Source organism: Symphodus melops, assembly GCF_947650265.1.
Source record: "Symphodus melops genome assembly, chromosome: 14".
Lineage (NCBI taxonomy): Eukaryota > Metazoa > Chordata > Actinopteri > Labriformes > Labridae > Symphodus > Symphodus melops.
Genome location: NC_136704.1, coordinates 18,883,781 through 18,903,845, shown reverse-complemented (window position 1 = coordinate 18,903,845; position 20,065 = coordinate 18,883,781). Strand labels below are relative to the sequence as shown.

At 37.3% G+C, this 20,065-nt stretch overlaps 2 protein-coding genes and 1 long non-coding RNA gene across 3 annotated transcripts; all 3 read left to right on the top strand.

Moving 5' to 3' along the window:
- Nucleotides 1-10,681: 10,681 nt before the first annotated feature.
- LOC306835322 (uncharacterized protein) lies at nucleotides 10,682-11,919 on the top strand. Its single transcript, XM_079361790.1, has 4 exons — nucleotides 10,682-10,834; nucleotides 10,947-11,055; nucleotides 11,159-11,233; nucleotides 11,336-11,919. Exons 1-4 carry the CDS (start codon nucleotides 10,756-10,758, stop codon nucleotides 11,538-11,540), a joined length of 468 nt encoding a protein of 155 aa, XP_079217916.1. The 5' UTR covers nucleotides 10,682-10,755; the 3' UTR covers nucleotides 11,541-11,919.
- A 1,391-nt stretch (nucleotides 11,920-13,310) lies between these two features.
- Nucleotides 13,311-15,045, top strand: LOC306834858 (uncharacterized protein). The gene is made up of 4 exons (XM_079361096.1): nucleotides 13,311-13,732; nucleotides 13,843-13,951; nucleotides 14,130-14,204; nucleotides 14,299-15,045. Exons 1-4 carry the CDS (start codon nucleotides 13,654-13,656, stop codon nucleotides 14,612-14,614), a joined length of 579 nt encoding a protein of 192 aa, XP_079217222.1. The 5' UTR covers nucleotides 13,311-13,653; the 3' UTR covers nucleotides 14,615-15,045.
- Nucleotides 15,046-16,990: 1,945 nt separating this feature from the next.
- LOC306835257 lies at nucleotides 16,991-18,444 on the top strand. Its single transcript, XR_013780601.1, has 4 exons — nucleotides 16,991-17,079; nucleotides 17,859-17,997; nucleotides 18,074-18,132; nucleotides 18,234-18,444. It is a non-coding gene; the product is annotated as an uncharacterized lncRNA (long non-coding RNA).
- The last annotated feature ends 1,621 nt before the right edge of the window (nucleotides 18,445-20,065 follow it).

The following is a 20,065-nucleotide window of genomic DNA, read 5'->3' as shown; positions in this document are numbered from 1 at the left end:
CTTTACCTTGTACAACATTGGAGTAATACAGTTCATCTTTTACATTTTTACAACAGTACCAGATATATTACTGACTTTTAAAAGTGTTCCCTTGCTTCCTAAAAGAAATGCAAAATAGATGACCAATTTTCCAGGTTCCAAAGGTGTTTTTTATCCTTTCTTATTTCTATATTGAACAAAATGCCTGATCATGTAAACATGAAAATGTGCTTTAGATAAAGCACATATACAAATAAAATATGTAATACATAATTAAAAAAATAAATAAATAAACAGAAGAAATGTCATGGTTTAAAAGGTGTGTTGAGCCTTTTTAGGAGAGTTTGATAATATATGACCTTACCTTTTGTCTGGAGCGTCACCCAGCCCAGTTAGACTTAATCTAATATTAGTGTAAAAGTTCATGGTAATAACTATAGACTGTACACAAATATCAAACAACACGCACATCCAAAAACTATACTGGGTGCTAAACAAAAAACATCCAAAGATAGAAAAAAAATGAGTCCGACATCTTTTGAAACAGTCTTCAACAGAAAACAACATGTTGGTGTATGCACACAAAGCCTTCCTGTCATGCCAGCAAAACTGACCCTAATATCTATGAGGAGTCCTGGAACAAGAACTTAAGAAAAGGAGAGGGAACCCTGAAAGAGAAATTAACATTTACATTTACATGTTGGGTTGTTTGAGGCACCCAGCATACCCAACCATTTATGGCCAACAGGAACCTTGCAGGACAACAACAGTTCCTTTTTTGGTGTGATGGTGCAGTTTGTAAAATGCCACCTCTCTTGTTCACTCATCATCAGACTTTACATTAAACAATAAAGCAGGTTTTCAGCGGAGATTCAGAGTCACATTTGATGCCGTGCAGCGTGTGAAGATGTGCACGACTCTCTCTGCAGGCCGCTGGATCTGTCTGCTCGCCCTGGCTGCAGGGATGCTCATCTATACACCAAAAGGTACATAGAGCAAGAACACAATAATAATCAGCAAAGGGTGTGGAGTACTATTAATCTGCATGTAATTAAACTACTTTAAAAGTAGGGCTGGGTGATATGACCTCAAATCAATATCACGATTAATTGAACATTTGACCTTGAACCACGGTCTCTACTGTAAATATGCTCGACTATTAAAGCTGGGATATTTTTTTCGAATGAAAGAGTGCATATCTGATGAACTATTTTGTGGTTATTAAGTGAATATTTTGAACTGAAATCAAAGCATTGTTGAAAATGAAAATGACACATTTTAGTTACAAAGAATAAATCTGTAGGCTGTACACGAAAAAAAAAGAACAAAAAAACTTGGTTTCTTTTGCAGTTTACTTTTTTGCAATTTACTTTTGACTTCTTTTTGTTAGGTGTCATGTTGCTGATTAGACGTGTCGTCATGTTACTCTGCCCTAAAAAATAAGCTAAATAATCGACTTGAGCAAGATTGTGTCATTGTGTTTTTTTTATTTTTATTTTTTAAATGTTACTGCTGAATAATGACTGTGTCTCTCTCCTTCTGTGTTTGTGCTCGACTGTCACAGTGGATGGCTTTGTAGTCATACCTTGCTGTCATTCTGCACGCGATTACATCGGCCAAGCAGTCATAGACTGCGTTCAACAGAAACCACGAGTGGGCTGCAAATCAAGAAACTTTGCGTACGTACCAAATGCTTCAAACTAAATATAAATGTATGATGTTTTCATTGCCTATTACTCAAAGTCATTAAATGTGCTAATATACGTCGAGCTCTTAAGTTAACACTAGAAGCATCTCTAAGGCAACTAGTGTTTCTGTACATATTCCCCCTCCCACTGTTTGATATACAAATCAAAATAAGTTGGAGGTCAGAAGAAAACTAAATGAAAACTAATTTATTTGATCCTTTCATTTCTGTCTCCAGGCTTCAAGTTGTGAGTGGAAAATGGTACTGTATCAAACCTGAATCACGGTGGATACAAAACCAGATAAAAATGGTAAGAACTGAGCATCAAAACCACTCTGTGGTCACACTTTCTATACTTATTGAGGCTTTACTTCATAAAATGCTTCATGATAATGTGCTAAAATAACAAACAGTGAAGTTTACTAGGCGTGGTATAATAATAATCATGTACACCAACTTAATATAAAACCTAAAACTACATTTGAGGAAGAAGACAATGACAAACAGTGACACACACGATGATGATGATGGAATAATTACCGTAAATTCCGTACTATTGAGCGCACCTGGATATAAGCCGCACCGGCTAAAAATAAGTAAATAAATGTATTTGTACATATATAAGCCGCACTTGATTATAAGCCGCAGGTGTCCACGCTATAACAAGAGCTATTTACACAGACGTAGGCTACCGGTAACATCCGCAAATACTTAATAACCCGATCACTATCGGCCGTGACCACGCCGTTTACAGCAGAGAGCAACACATAACTTGCCGTAACAATCCAACTCTCTCCCCCAGCGTTCTCTCATACAGCCACTCAACACGTTCTCGCTGGTGCATTCACTGACTCTCCACATAATCGGAATTATGAACACATTATCAACTACTGACTTTACAACATGAACCGTTACAATACGAAGCCTAGCCGACGGTGTCTGTAACACGGCTGATGAAAAAGATGACCGTAATATATTTCACAGGAAAAAGTCCATCCATTCACTGCCTCAGAATGACTTCATTACTCACTTCCTCAGTCTCTGTTGTCAGTGTCATCTTAACGTGCAGCAGCTCTGTTAGCTTCTTTGACAGCCAGGTCGATAGCCTTTAACTTGAAAGCTGCATCATATGTATTTCTCGTGTGTTTTCCATGATGAGGGTGCGTGCATGAAGCGCAAAATGACTGATATTAAGATCCGACGTGACGAAGTCAAATGTTTTTGCGGCAGAAGCTCATTGTCCCCCATAAAAAATCCATGCATTAGCCGCACCGGAGTAGAAGCCGCAGTGCTCGAAGTGTGAGAAAAAAGTAGCGGCTTATAGTCCGGAATTTACGGTACCTGTTTGAGTATGTAATTAATTTGATGTTTTGTTTCGTGTCTTTTCCCCTTTCTACTCCTCAGGGCAAAATAAGCTGTCGCAAAGAATAATGCAGCTCCTGGGAACGGTCCTGCTGATGAAAAGCTTATGACTTTAAATCCCTAATAATGTTTTTCTTTCTGCAGCTTTAAAAGCGCTGTATGTTGAAATCATTGAAATAAAATTGATTATGGCAAAGTTTAACGTAATCACTCTTGATTTTCCGAAAGTGCTTTAGTGTTTTATTCTAGCACTACATAGATGGGTATTTCTGCGCTGAGTACACTATGCCACCAAAGGTTTATGTACACCTTCAGGCCACATTAAATACTGTAAGCTATGGGGAGTGGACCCGTTATGTTTTGACACAACCAAGATACGCACATGGCTGCAGCTCTCATCACAACTAAACAACAAGTTACAAAGAATATAACACAACACAATATTTGCAGTGACACAGGTGGGACCAGTTTTTTCAACATGTTCTGGTTGTTATTATTGTAAACTGCACACGGGTATTTGACTTCAAGGTTAGTTATGTTCAAGACACTTATTGTATGTTGGATTTTCAAATAATTTATTATTGATGCTTCTTTGGTTGTAATAACAAGTTAATGTGTTGGAAGCATGAAAAAAGAGGCAAGGGTACCAATGTGAGCGACTTTCACAAGGTCCTAACTGTTTATCAACAACTGAACCCATAAAGGTTAAAACGATAGATATCAAAATTGTGCAAATCGATTTTCTGAACATCAAGTAACTGATTAACTGTGTAATTGTCTCAGCTGAAATTATATTATGTGGCCAGTTTAACTTCTAACCAAACACAACTTTTAAATAGCCTATTTTATATTTAAGAGAAAAACGTGAACATGTTAAGTAACAGAATGGAGAAAAATGACAATTCATTTAACATCATTGCAAGACACTCCCATGTTAGTGCTTGTCAAGTCATTGCATGTCATGCTAACAGCTCTTTATCAGTTTGTGGTGAAAGGAGAGGTGAAGAAACAAAGAGGAAGAGAAGGTAGTTACTTCATCTTCATGTCTGTTTGCATAACTTTGTAGTGAACCCACAACTGTACAATATATTTCTTAAATTAATCAAACAATGAATGCAAGGGGTGATATAGTCAAGCTAAAAGTATATTATGATAAAGTCAAAGTATTATAATGGATGCCAGACTTCCATGGTAAACAATTAAACCCACAAACAAGAGAAACTATGTTTGCCAGTCTGTATTTCATGTTTTCTTTATGCATTTTATTTTGCATTGAACTTATTTGAAATACAATGCTTTACATCTGTCCCTACACTGTGCCAAACATTAGGCCTCTTATAGACCATTTAGATTTAGTCATGCAGCTAATCACTTCAGACAAGAAGCCATCCACATCAGCACCTTTTTCTACATTCACAGTTGGCAGCCTTGATGTGCAGGATTGTTTGAACATTTTCCTAAAAGCTTTTCTTCCTTTTAATTTGGAAATTAGGACTGCAGGTTTTATATTGCCCAGTAGATGGAGACACAGTTCTAATTAACGCTGACCCTTTTCTGACTCCTGTTTGATAATACTCCACACTTGTGGCGTATCCATTTTTTAAAAAAGTGCTGCTAACCTTTAACAACAACAATGCAACTATAAACTGTAATCTGGTTCTCGCAAAGTTAGAGAGTAGCAAATAAACACCGTTACAGAATATGTATTTAAAGAGTCAGTCATTTCCATACAGATCGCCATGGCCAAACTTCTTGAAACCCATGAGGCCTTACACACGAATATAAACGATCCAGGATGTAAAAGATACTTAACAAAAAGAAGAAGAACAAATACGAGTTTAAGATCTTTCTGTGATTCTTACTTCATCATAATTAATGATTTACATTAGTGGTTTTTTCTTGTTTGTTTTTTTAAGGCCACTTTTTATACTTTCTCTGTGAAACACCATGTCCAATAAAAATTGTTTCTTATAAACTGTATCTCACACTCAGTGTTTAGTCCTGGACTAGACTACATAGTATCCAAAAGCACACAAGCTTTATAAGACAAGGGGGCTGTACTAACAGTTGCTCCTAGTGAAAAACAAAACAAAACAAGAAAGTACTTAGAATCATAACATGTCTGTTAATTTCCACTTACAGTTCAGACTTGATCCTTGTAAAGGTGAAAGTTATTACCTTAAGGGAACTCCTCAGGTAGTGAGGAGGACTTGTAAGAGACTTTCTCGAGTTGAGGAGAAAATGTAGAAATGCTCTGCAAACACGACACAAAGAATAATGTTTTTGACGTAAAGTTGGGCCGACAGACAAAAAGTGTTGAAGCAGACATGTTAATCCATCTCTGACTCTTCTCAGTCCAAAGTCAGACATTTATTATACGTTTCTCTACATGCAGCTGAACAGCTGCATTCAATCTTTAAGGGGTCTTAAAATTGATTACAAAAAGCTCATCTGAAAAAGTTTCCCCTGTGCCTTCTTACTGGTGAAATAATCCTAATGACCACAAGCTGTCAATGAAAATATATGGTAGGCTATACCAGGATACTTTGATGGTTTAACAACACCAGTTCATCTCTGGGTTTGAGATTGTTCAAAGTTGTTTAAGGCAAACTATTGCTGTGGTAACTTCCATGATCTTTGTCCTTTTAACGTTTCTTTTTTTATAAAATAGGTTTTATAGGCCTATCATAATTTCTCTTATTAAATCAAATAACAGCAAAACATCTCCACAAACATGATACAAGAATGTATGAAAGCAAAGTTCACCTTCACACACGCTAAATGAAAACAAAGAAAGGTATAGTCTAAAAAAGCAGTAACAAATCAGAAATCAAATCAATATAGAAACCAAATGCAGATTGTCTCCACATTTCTCCTCCAACAGATCCTTAGTTTTTGTGAAAGGAGCGAGTCGCTTTAAAAGTTGCAGCTGCAAGGAATTGTGGGGCATCACAGTTTTTTTTTAAGCTAAATTGGAAGATCTCAGAGAGGAATTTCAGAATGTTTGTGATTACAGGTCCAGATCTGAAGTATGAATATTTGAACCCAAACCCACCGTGAAAGAAAAGAGCGCAGTGGTGTTTCATTTAAATTTATAGGTTAGGATTCAGTACCAAAACGTGGCCAATATATTTTTGCAATTAAGGCTGTGAGAAGGAGTTTGCGTAAGTTATGGAAGTTTAATATTCTGGTATCATGACAGCCCTAGTCTGGACTGTTATAAGAGACACAAGTCTTCATAAAAAGATGAACTGAGAAGAGGAATGAGTCCTAACACCCGGAAGAGAGTCAGCTTTGGTTCCTAACTCTAAAAGGATTTTGAATGGGTTTGTGTTTAGATGCCTGAAAATAAGATCTGCGGTTAACACAAGATTAAGAGATGTTGACGTTTTGTTAGGCGAGATAAACTACGTGAGCTAAGACCCCAATTTATGAATTTTAAAGTTTTTACACATACTTAAAACGGCGGTTGCTAAAAAGTGACTAAATGAGACTACAGTGGTTGTCAGGGAGATTTCACGTCATCACGCGGAGAACTCTTTCACTTACCCTCCTTACAGCCTCGAGTCATGTTTTTCAGTGCTCTAAATATTAGGTTAATAAACAACTTATTAAGCTATGGTTTCATTGGCTTGTCAAAACCGCTGATTAGATCGATAAAGCATAACGGTCGTGATGTCATAGTAAACCGACGGCAGTGTAGTTCGCTAGCGCATAACGTTAGCATTTTACTTCTCTCAGCTGCATTAACTCTTCACATAAATGGAGTTCCTCTGTAAAGATTATCCAGCTGAACAAAACAGCTACGCATCAGAAACGTGTGTTTGACACAGAGCTTATTTTCTGCAATGATCCAAAATCCAATGCAAAAATCCCATAGGCAAATTTTGTATGAAGCATCAGCGCCATTTCTTTCAGGTCATCACGAGACCAGTCTATAGAAATGTGAAACATGCTGATGTTTCTGTGGTAAATGTATCTACCGGTCATACTGACCACATCCAGTCCAGTGACTATGTCAATGACCTGCCTCAGAAAAGATACGCTGATTTTGTGGCATTTTAACAAGTTTCAAAATGACCTTTCATCACATCCTGTGACGAACGAGGAGCCCGACAACACGACTGATTGAAAAAAATGGCATTTTGGGCTGAAATTCTTACTTAGACACTGAACGTGTATACTCGTGAAACGGAGGTATGATTGATGTGCCACATGACCCAGTCATCCTTTTGAAACTCTTATTTGGCAACATTTCTTCCCCTTTTCTTCATTTTTTATCAACTAGAAGCACATTTAAAGGAAGGGCAGGAAGTAATTTAACTATTTTCAGGAAATATTGACTCACACAGTTGTGGTCACAAATGCCATTCATTAAAACCCTTCCAACTAACTAACTAACTAACTAACTCTATTCAATTATTTGATGTAATTGGATGACAAGAAAGTCTAAAAGGTCCCAGACACTTTTAAGCCACCCTTATTTTTGACCTGTTCATACCTGATCTGTCATTCAAACAGTCACATAACATGTAGATCTGTTTTCAACAGCCACCAGGACCATTTCGACATAATAAACAAGCTAGGTTGAAGGGTCTAATACTCTACCCTTTTAGATATGGAGACAAGAATCCCAGATTAAACAAAGCAGAAGTGTTAACTAATAAGGAAGCTGTTGGTAAAAGCAGCTTATGGCTGACTTGTTCTTTTGTAAACCACATGCTGTGGAGTTTGTGTAATGTGTGAATGTGAGGGCACAGGAATATTGTCCATGTGTGTATATACAGTACCTGCAACTTGTTTGTAAAACATCCTCTTTGGGTCCACACAAACTTCTGAGATCAGTGAAAAGTGTTTGATGTTAATTTAATGCTGCCTATACTGTAACTTCTGTCAAATGCCGAGAGTCAGTTCTCAAGATGAGGTCTCTCTCAGTTCACCAAAACAATGCAATGCTGGGCTAAAATGTGTCCTGCTTGTACAAAAGTACAGACATGTTTGGGAAAAGCACTACTGATCTTTTTCAATATTTAATTTAAAACTGTTCAGGCAGGCCTCACTTTTCTCAGGTCCGTCATATACCAGAAATTAGTTTGGTAGCTCTGTGTTGAGAGAAAGATGAGGAAGTGGTTTATGATGTCAGGTAGAAGATGTAAGCTGCTGAAGAAAGGAACAGGCTTGAACTGCCAACAAAATACACCGCTTTAAAAGATTTTACTGTGTTTAGCTCATCTAGACACAGATCTATGATTGGATCGGGACAGACACGTCTTAAGATGAAGATCATTTCCTAACTGGAGTTTCACTTAGTAAAAAAAACATTCTCAGAAGAGACCCTGCATGCAAATGTCGAGGTAGCGTTTTTCACATATTAACTCCTGAATATATCTCGATCATTTCTGGAGAACTGCTCATAAATTGTGTAAAACTATGTGTCATGACTGAGTGGAAACTATGTCACATTCCTTATGTAGTGCACACAGCAAATATGTTCTGAAATGACTGCAAGATACACTTTAAATATCCATTCATATCAATACAAGCACACATTTAGAAGGGTACTTTATGAAAACTACGACTATTACTGTGAGCAACTCCTTTCTTTCACAAATCTGAGACATTTGTTTCAGACATAGTTTTAAACAAATGGACTAAGACCACTTTTTTTTCAGTAAGGAGTTTTCTCAAATATTTATGAAACTATCTATTCCTATGAAAAACATCCTATGTGTTGCAACCGAGAATGAGAAGTGGGGCAAAAAAAACAGTAGGAAGGAAGTTTGGTTTATTTTAAACTTTGGATCATCAACACGAAGCAAACTGTGAAACTCATTCTCAAGTACTTGTCTCTACTTGTCTCTTCCTTAACCTCATTCCTCTTTCTGTTGACCTGCACATTAAACTGTTTAATCAATAATACTTGGCATTCATGATGGGATAATAAAACACCTCTGGTAAAAAAACAAGTTGTTCTCTTTTTCCTGCATGTTGTGTCCTTGAGAGTTGTTTGTATTCCTTTAGGCTTTAAACTGGGGTTCATGTGACTCTTGCCTACTCTTTATTATTATAGGGTCAATTGTATTATTGTTACAATATTTAATTTATGCATTTTGTGTCCTTGAAAAGCAATTTGTGGATGGTCTCTGTGAGATGTTCTCAATGAATAACTTCATTATTTAAAAACATTTATGGTAAAAATGAGTTGAGCATAAATTCTGTTTCTCTAAGACTATTTATGTTTTTCACAGTTTCAAAACCTAAGCAAGGTTTACCACATTTCTAACAGCCTATGTGCAACACCCCACCCCAACTTCTCGACATTGTTCTCCATCCATTCCTGTAACCAGAATCACGTGTGATCTCTATATCTTCAACAGAGATTATATAGTTCAAATGTGAAGATAGTAAAGAAGACAAGAGGTGCAGCTGGCTGCCAAATATTTACTCACTGGTCTAAAATAGCAAGTTTGTCTTCTGATGCACCAAATAAAACCAAATATTTCTGCCATTTAAAGGATATTTCTCTGTCTTCAAATCACATGGAGAAGAGACAAATGGTGTACGCAAGACTAGTGGTTGCTTAAGTTCTGTTTTTTGGTGAAGTTAGAGAGTTGCTTTTATTTTCACATTTAGATGTTATGAGAACAGAACGAACTGGAAGTCTCAGGAGAATGTAAAAGTTCTGCTTTTACTGAGGTTGAATTACAAATCAGTTCCTGTCTGTCTCCTCCGTGTCTCTTGTTTTACATGACTGGGATTTATTTTTTCTCACTCAGCCTTCTGTTAGTGATTTCTTGATGTCACATTTTCATATAAACACATGTTCCACTGTTGAATTAAAACTAATAATCAAACCACAAACTATTCATCTGAATCCATTCACATTCAAATGAACAAAGTATACTGAGAGAGATATAGAAGACACACTACAAACATTTAATATTCCCGATGTTTTTACCCAATATCGGCCCGTGACTCTTCTGTCACTGTGGCTGTCATACAAAAAAACCCCAAAACATCAAACATGTCAGAAAATCTTCCGACTGATTGAACATATAGGCCGTCACGCCACAGAGTGCACTTCAGGACTCACGCCGGGTCATCAGGTTAAAATTTGTCCTGACTCCAAAATAATTCATATGAGTCAAAATGTGTGTCTTAATCAGCCTGAAATTGTAAAGAGCAAGCCGGGTTTAATACTTAATAGTACCCAGTTTGATGAGCTTGTGGCTAAATAAAGCTAATGCACGTGCTGTATATCATGTATTGGAATATGATGTGGGATGAGTACAATTTACACAATGAAGAGAAAGTTTTAAATAACTTTGCAGATTGATTTCAAACTTTTTTTTCTTAAATTATTAAAACATTTTGCGGATAAAATACACTGAGACATGAGAGTGACCCCCTGTGGGATTCAACACTTTTTAAACGTCTTTTTGCCTCAAACAAAACTCTATGATGAAAGTCCTTACTGACGATCATGTCATGGAAATCCCAGTGATCATCCGGTCACTCATTCAGTTAAAGAGAGAGCAAGGAAAAAGAAAAACGTCGGAAGATGACTAACCGGAGGCACCACTTCTGCATTTCTTGGCCTTAAATATCTGAAGTCTCCAGACGTTTGCATTCGAACTGAGCTCTCCAAAGAGAAACGCAGAAGAGAAACCAACACATATCCCTACAATTCTCTTTTTAACATATTGAAACATTATCGTTTCTTTAAAATGGAAAACTTTGGCAGTCTGTTGGTGAGAATGCTGGTTGTCCTTGTCCTGGCAGCTGTGGCTCAGCCTGGAGCAGCAAGTAAGATTAGGCCTCAGATTAACTAAACACAACATTGTTTCTTTCTTCTGAGTCACTTCAAACATATGTAGATATTTATTTCATTAACTGATCCTTACCAATCTGTCTTTAGCCCAGAAGCTGGCAACCTGCTGTAAGACGGTCGACAGAGAGGAGATAACTGAACCCATCTTAGGGTTCTTGGTCCAGAGGGCTGATCCCCCATGTGTCCAAGCTGTCATGTGAGTATGAAGTTTGATGCTCGATGAATTTGATCAACTGTCTGAAAATATTTCAAGAGGAAATAATCTGTAGGGTACTTATTCATTGTTTTTATTCCTGCAGCTTCCAAACAAAGAGCGGCCTTTTCTGCAGCCAGCTGAACGCTCCCTGGGTTCGTCGCAAGATTTCTGCATTCAAGTGAGTTAACTTTTTACACTAACGTGCAAAAATAATTGAATCTCCAATATAATGTATGCTCTTCAATCTTTTTTTTTTTGTTTTCCTTTATTTTTCTTACAGGAAAGCAAAAGATCAGGAGACTCCATCAGTGGGCCCCTCCTCCAAAGTCTCCCTCCTCTCTATCATCACATCCACTGCCTCCCCTCCTTCCTCCTCTCTTTCTCCCTCCTCTTCTCCTCCTATGTCCTCGTCCACTTATCCTTCCTTCACCTCCACATCTGAGATGCCAGATGATGAAACCTTCTCTGAAGACAAGGACGAGTAAATCTGTATCTTCTCCACCTCCAACAGAGAAAAACACTGAAAAACTCATATTTGAAAAAGCACTTGAAGAACATAGTTATGTTAAATTATTTTTTAGTTTCTTTCAATGCGTCCTTCTGTAAAACAGTGGCATTATTTATTTGTTTAATACAATGGACAAGCTTAAAGAAGAATTCATGTATTTATAACACAATTGTATTTATCTGTAAGTTACAGGAGTTGTATAATTTGTGTATTTCTGAATGATGACGTTTAGAGTTAAATATTTAGTTTAGTAAATTGTTAGGGGGAAATGAATTTTTTATTTCATTAAATGCTTGATAACATTTTATGTAAAAGTTGTGAAAACTTTGGTCAGAAATAAAATATTTGAAATGTGATCGAGCATCGTGTGTTTCACTGTTTGACTATCTTCATCTTATCAGACTCTTTTCCAAACATGCAAAGTAATCTATGTAAGTTAGAAGTTTATACTTGAAATGTGTATGATGTGATACCTAGTTCTGATAATCTGTAAAAAAAAGAAATATAAGTAAAGCTATCTCCTAAAAAAAAAAAAAAAGGCACATTGTTCCCTGATTTTTGCCTTGATATATCAGAACAGACTTTCACTGAAATCAAATCAAATCAAAGTATATAGAGGTGACAGTACAGTTTAGTCTCCAGTAATCTGGAGAGCCAAACTTTTCATTTTCAGTAACAGCTGAAACATTGGAGTTCACTGGATTGCATCTGTAATCAAAATCAGTAGTCACGCTAATTCAGCGGAGAATGACGAACTGAGTGCATAAGACTGTAGTTTCCATAGAAACTGACAAAATAGTTTGGGCCAGCCGTTGGTCAGTAGTAGGTGACTCCAGATCAGGCATCAGCAACACTATGGTCCATGGAGCCCATCTTTGAGGAAGATCTATACATTTCAATTCTATCCTATTCTGTGTTACCAGCAGCATTCCCCTTTTCAACCTTTTCAAACTGTCTCCTAAATGAAACCTCCGTGCTGTGCTTGGTCAAAATACCATTGGACCAATTTATCAGCAGGGTTCTAAAGATTGATGAAAGGGAACAATTTTCACGATCTGATGACCAAATGTGTTTAACCATAAAGCACATTAATTTAAATAATATAACAACTGAAAAAGTTTTTTGTTTTTTTTTGCCAGGATATACTGTATGCTGATTTGACAGGGCGCCAGTGGTCGTGTATTTGAATCCAACATTTTCCATCCCTCTTCAGGTGTTCTGTCCAATAAATGCAAGAAATGGCTCCAAACAGCTTAACTAAAAAAAAAAGTTATGTGCTGTTTGTCACTGGGTAAGCTTAATACAATTCTATCAGCCCCATGGCCCAGTCTCACTGTAAACTGAAGGATAGTGGATAAGTGATGAGTGGTGAGTCAGTATGCAATACAATGGTAATCATTTCAGGAGGGTATCTGTACAGTCAGTAACATAGAAATAGAAACTCAGAGGTTCATGTTGTGACATGTCTGTGTGTCACTGAGGAGGAGCGCATCATGGCTATGAGAACATACCAGGAATGATTGCTCCCTTCCTGATAACACACAGATATCACATCCTCAAATTAAATTAAATTAAAAAATGTTTTAGTTGTTTTACAAAGAACCACACTCGTTTTAAAGTTGGAATTTCCCCATTTATTTCTGACAATGAACAGGAACTATTTTGCTTTTAATTTGCTGATTCATTCTTTTTATATATGTGTTAATAAAAGTGCTGATTGGGCACGAGGATGACCTCGAGCCTGGGAGAGATTCCTCACCCCCGCAATCACTTATTCAGGAAAATGTGACTTAATTTTCCAAACTAGAGTCTATGATGAAAGTGCTTCCTGTGTGTGAGCTCTTCGGTCACTTCATGGAAAGCCCCGTCATTATCAGGTCACCGTATTTAAGATGAGGAGGGAAAAAAAAAAAAAGTGAGCATATGACTAAATGCACAGACCACTTCTGCTTTTTCAGGCCTTAAATGTTTGAAACCTCCAGACGTCTGTCAGTTTACGAAGCTCTCCAGAGAGGAACAGAGACTACTTCATTCATCTTTACTCCTTTGAATCTCATCTTCAACCCGAAACCCCAAAGCCTCTTTTGGAAATGGGCAACAGTAGAGAAATGATGAAGAGCACCTTTGTGGCCCTGGTCCTTGTGGCGATGGTTCAGTCTGTATCAGCAGGTGAGATTTAGCTTGAGCCAAAGTAGGAATAGGAATTTTTGACAGCTATTCATTTTTGTGTGAGCAATTTAAATGACCACCTTGACAATTCTGGTATTTGTTTGTTTTAGCTGAGAAGCTGGCATCCTGCTGTAAGACCGTCACAAACCAGGAGCTCACCGAACCAATCACAGGGTACATGGTCCAGAGGCCGAACCCTCCATGTGTCCGTGCTGTCATGTGAGTGAGAGGAACAAAGCTACATTATTACTAATACGACTTCTTTAAAAACACACATTAATATGGATCATCTTTAATCGAGCTAATCATACAAAATAAATCTGAACTTTTTAATTGGACATTCCTGATGAGAGAGTTTAGAGAGTAATCATTTTGCCTGTTTTCGTGTATCCCACAGCTTTCAGACACAGACTGGTCTTTACTGCAGCCAGCTGACTGCACCATGGGTTCGCCAAAAGATCATCGCATTTGAGTGAGTTTATTATCGGATTGACATTTATAATCTAATTATTGAATCCTAACTATATGGTCTCATTACTTTTCTTCTGCTTTTATCTTGTCAACAGGAGAAGTAAAGCTAAGGCAACTTCTTCTTCAGCGGTTCCTTCGTCATCAGCCTCCCTCCTCTCCATCATCACCTCCACTGCCTCCCATTCAACCTCTTCCACTCCTTTTTCTTCTTCTTCTCTTTCTTCTTCCCCTTCCTCTCCACTTTCTAGCTCTTCCCCTTCCTCATTCTCCACTCCTCTTTCTTCATCTTCCTCCTCTCCGCTTCCTACCTCCTCCTCCCCTCCTTCTTCTTCCTCTCCTGCCTCCTTCGCCCCAACATCTGAGATGCCAGATGGTGAAACATTTTCAGAGGACAAGGATGAGCACGTCTGAATCTTCTCCTCCACCAGCCAATGAAATCGAAGTCTGAATTCGTCAAGATGTTTACGGTTATTGCTTCAAAACTGTGACAAGCTCATGTTTGAAAAAAGTACTTGAAAAAAAGTGACTGTTAAATTATCATTTGTTTAATATTTAGTTTTTTAAAATACCTTTCAGGTGGATTTATTTATCAGTTTAACTTTATTGAATATTATTTATGTATTTATGACCAAGTGTGTTTATTAATGTTTAAAAGTCATTTTACATCCCTTCATTTAGAGTATTATGTTAATGTTACGGCTGTAAACAACTTCATCTATGAAAATGTTCACTGCAATATTTTAGGATTTTTATTTATTTAAATTCTTGAGATTATTTTTCGTCTGAAGAAGTTGTGACAAACAAATCTGAAATAAATGTTATTCATGAGATTGTGCATCAAAGACTGTGTGTCTCCATCTACTGGACTTCTTTCTTTCTCCAAAAGTTACAATGGCTTCAAAGTTTGATCCACAGACAGATTCTGTCACGATTCCGGGTAGGAAACAGGGAGGAGGTGGACCCAAGTGCAGGATAATAATTTATTAACAAAAAGGCAAAAACCACAACTTACTTAAATAACAAGAAATCCAAAAATCCAAGACGGAGAAAACACAGGGAGCAGGGAGAAGCAAAACATTCCAAGAACACGACAAACCAAGAGACCATGACAAAAACAATGAACCGACAAGAGACTGAGGAAAAACACAGAGACTAAATAGACTGGGGTAATTGGACACAGGTGAGACTAACGAGACAGGTGAGGAACATCAGGGTAATCACAAAGGCGGGAAAACACAAGGAACAAAGAACACAAGACCAGAACACTGAGGACATGTACAAAGTAAAACCTAACACCACCACCAAAACCAGATCTACAAAATAAAACAGGAAACACTAAAGACTACACTTAAAACACAAGACAGGAACTAAACAAACAGGTAACATAGGAGAACACAGAGAGACACACTCAAGACTAAAGTAAACACAAGACTATGAAACATTAAAGCACACAAGGGAAACAAACCACACGAGGAAACAAATAACACTAAGGACAGAATGAAAACTAAAACAAGAAACACAGACAAAACCAAACCAAACCATGACAGATTCAACATTAAACACAGCATACAGCAGGTGTGAATTATGATTAAAAAAGTGGAGAATTATTAAAAATATAACAACTTTATTTTAATGTATTTTTGTGCAGGAAAAAATAAACATGTCAGATTTAAATTGTATTATAAGACAATCTTTCATCATTTTTCATTTCATAACAATTATTTATCTTTGATAAGACCCCGTTGATCTTTAAGCAGATTGATGCATACTATTCACACTACATGATAATCTGGGAACATAATTAAATAACAACCCTTACAGAGTGAGAGAGTCGGGAAGGGGAATCGGACCACAAGTCGTACTGTACAGTAGACTCAGTCTCCTTTTCCCTGAAATTCTCCATTAAATTACAATTAATCTTTTCTTCTCTTTAATCATTTTTATTTAAGCTTTACGTTTTCCTGATAGATATATATGATTTACTGTGTCTTACTTTTTAAAAATCTTTTATTTATTCTATCATCTATGCAGCCATGCAGATACAATCACCACAGCGCTGTGCCGACTATCATTCTACCTCTGACAGTAACACAGGCCTAACAGGAGCGTAAGTGTCCCGCCTTAAACCTGCAGAGTGTTTGAAGGTCATTGTGAAGCAAACTGAAAGAACGTCTTGCACTGTGTTTGTGTGTCACTTCATTCATTTCAAACATGTTTGCACGTAAACATAGTCTAAGTCAATGTATGGCAGGCACTCAAAAATAGAAAATGAAACAGTGTGCAGAGTGTTGGGCAATGTAACTGGAGTTGAGTTAAATAAAGGGGAACTGTAGGACAAATTGTGAAATCTGAAGTTTCTTTGCATTTCCTTTCCTCAACATGGTCCCATTAAGCAGTGATTAAACACAACTTCTGGGACATTTCAAGTTTTTCTCAACGACTATAGAAACAGAAAACTTTAAAACAAGAGTTTTCTGCTTCCTGAATAAAAATCGCTCATGGTGTTGCAAAACAGGTAGCAACCCACACCATGATGTGCATCTGTTCACACGTGGCTGAGTGTGTTTAAAAGCTGTTACTGTGTTGTTTCTCAGAAATGATGCTTGCGAGCTGGTGATTTGAAGCTGCTCAGAGGGCGAAGAAAGATGATCTGATAAAGGTGGGGGAGGTGTTAAAGTATAAAAAACACAAGACAAACAGTATACACACATACAGTAAGAACCACGTCATCATAACGGCCTACATATAATCTCCACCCCAAAGATGATCATTGTGCATTGTGTCTGATCCACGAGCCAAAATGTCCACGAGGATCCTGTCCATCACTCTCTTTCTGTTCGCTGTGAGTTGTGTGTCCTTTGCAGCCAGGCCCAACTGTGAGTACAAAATTATCACAACATATCAAACTGAGCCAGAGTTCAAATGTCTTGCTTCAGTTTAACAGAAATTTAAATGCATTATTTCTACTGTTTATTTTACTGGTATTCTTTTCAATGACTGCATCATAATGCTCTTACATGCTTCATTTAGCAAGGCAACAATGTAATGAATCTATTTATCTGCGTTGAGTTGCTCTGCATCTGTGATGTTTAGTCCTTGTGCTCCTGAGGTTGATGGGTTCCTTGTTGAAGATGTTTCTACTGATGTACATTTTCTTCATACTAAAAAAGCCAAAATATTGTACGTGTTTGTTTTCTGAATTTTAATTGTATTGTCCCGGATTAGATGAAGCCAACCGATTTTTAAGACACTCCGTGTTCTTGTTGTCATAATTTCCCCTCTAAATGTGAAACCACACAAAGTAGTGTTGTTGAGATTAGTTTAAACATTGCTATCATGACTAACCTCTTCAACAAATGTGTCATAAAAGGAAACAGAAAGCACCAAATGAATTATAATTCTTTCTTTTCTGTCTTTTCAATCTCATCTTGGGTATTGCCAGGCCTTTATATCACAAGAAGTTGTATTGCTCATATTTCAGAAAGTAGGAATGGGATATTTATTAAAAAATAAAAAATAGAAAAAATAAACATGTACATGCTGCCATCTGCTGTTCCTTGTCATTTTTGATGAGTGTCCGATGGTTACCACTGTATTTTAGGATTTATCATTTTTGTATTTCCTATAAACCTGCATTATGTGATGTCCTTCTCAGTGCGCAGCCCATCAAAGCATCGTCCTCGTCCCCATCGTCCATGCTGCAGGCGCTACTCTGAAGCTGTTGTCAGTGCTGACGTGATCGGGGACACTTATCATGAAGTGCCTGCTCATCTGCTCTGTTTTAAGGCGTTGATGTAAGTTATTCAAAATATGTACAAAACTCACACATTTACACACATGGAGTCACAATAATATCATTTTATTCTATAGTTTCCAAACGCCAAATGGACGCGTCTGCGTTGATCCCAAGATAGAATGGGCCCAGAAACGTAAGAACTGTTCAAACAGATGCGATCACAAACGGAGTCGATGAAGCAACATCTGTACAATGACACTGACGCTCTCTCTTATCTCTCCTCCTTCTATCCAGTCACTGCCAAAATGAAGAAGTTGTGAAGATGCAGATCTGAAGTTCTGATCAAAACATTTTCCTTCCACTGCAGAAAGCCAGCTCGCCCCCCAAAATAATCCACAGCTGCAATTATGTTTACTCACTGAGTAACATTTCCCTGCATGCACACACCGCCATTAGCTCAACATATATTTCTGCAGAAAGTGACGCATCAAGCAATAAACATAATCCCCAAACTAAAAGAGTTCGACTTCTCTTTATTTATTATTTGTTTTGTAAATGAATTAATGTTTAACAGATCTCATGGTTAATATCAAACCTAAGTCTTGAAGTTGTCTGTTAGTTTAGGTAGGAAAAACAAAGGAAGAAAAGAAGAAGAGTGATAAAAACCTCCCGCCTTTCTTGATGTTTCTACGAGGTGTTTGACATACCTGTGGTGTCAGTTGTTTGGCTGCGCTTGTATGGAGAGACCTCTGTGTGTACGATGACGAGGGTAAATTTAAAGTGAAAAAGGCTGAAATGTAAAGCCTTACGTTGATGAAGATGAAAAAGAAGATAGAACGGATGACATTTGGTTCGTTCTCTGCTTTAAAACCTGCGAGCGGTCTCCCTGTACTCAAAGCAGTTCCTCTGTCATTATCTCCCTATCTGGTTTTACTCCCACAAAGGGTTTCATGTCCAGATGCTACCCTCCTTCATGATCTCAGCCTCCACTGTTTCACCGGTAACAGTCAGAAAAACTCTCACATTCCCCTGATCCAGAGAACAACCATTAACACACATCCTGAGAGGGTAAGACCACATATCTGGACACACTTTCACAACTTGTCAGACATGTTATATTCCATGAACACCAACAAAACACTTAGGCCGAGCACACAACCCATAAATCTGCTGTTACATTTATAAGCATTCAGGCTAAGATTCAGTCAAAACAAGGTATCCAAACATGCATGATGTAATATTTGTGCAACAAGGATCAACACAAGAGTGCAACAATAAGTGCTTTCCTTACAAACAGAATATAACGTAACATAAAGTTATATGGGACCCTGCTGAAATGTTTTATTGCGATTAAGCTTCATTAATATGTATTCTTCCTTTGAAATTAGGTTGCCATAGTACATGGGAAGAAATACCCGAACATGGCCACAGGACTTCCTACAGTATGTTTCAACAATAAAGTGAACTCCAGTGCCCTCTAGTGGAGGCTACATGTCTTGCGTAAATTTGAAATGTGAAACTGAAATGTTATGTTTTGATTATCTGTTTAGGTGTGCCTAAAAAAGAAATGCAGTATCATTTACAGTCATTGCTTTAAATCCTCTCCTCATGAACGTCTTCTGTTTTAAAATGGTGTTGGGCTGGACTCAGTATTGTTTTTTGTTATACAGAATTTAAGATGCATTGATGAGTATCAAAAAACACAACACAAATCTGACTTACTCTATCAAGTGGATTCCAGTGTGACTTTGAACCTGATGAGTCTAGAAGTGCATCTCGATGTGGACTCAACATCCTGAGAGACGAAGAAAAAAATATTTTGAAACAAGGTGTAAGAACATTTTCATATTCATATAATATACATAAACACAGTAGGAAGAAAACGTTTTCTATACGTTTAAAGAAAATGTGTCTGCTCTGTGTTTAAATAGGTAAACTAAAACTACATCTCTTTAAACTATTTTACGAGAAACACTGTCGAACCAGAAAATGAAGCAAAAAGAACAAAAGCTTTAAGGTAATACACATTTCTATACTTATACGTCATTCTGGAGACACTTTATGAAAATAATTTAATATATGGTTTAGCTACTGGTGAACAACACAAAAAATAAACTAAATTCAAA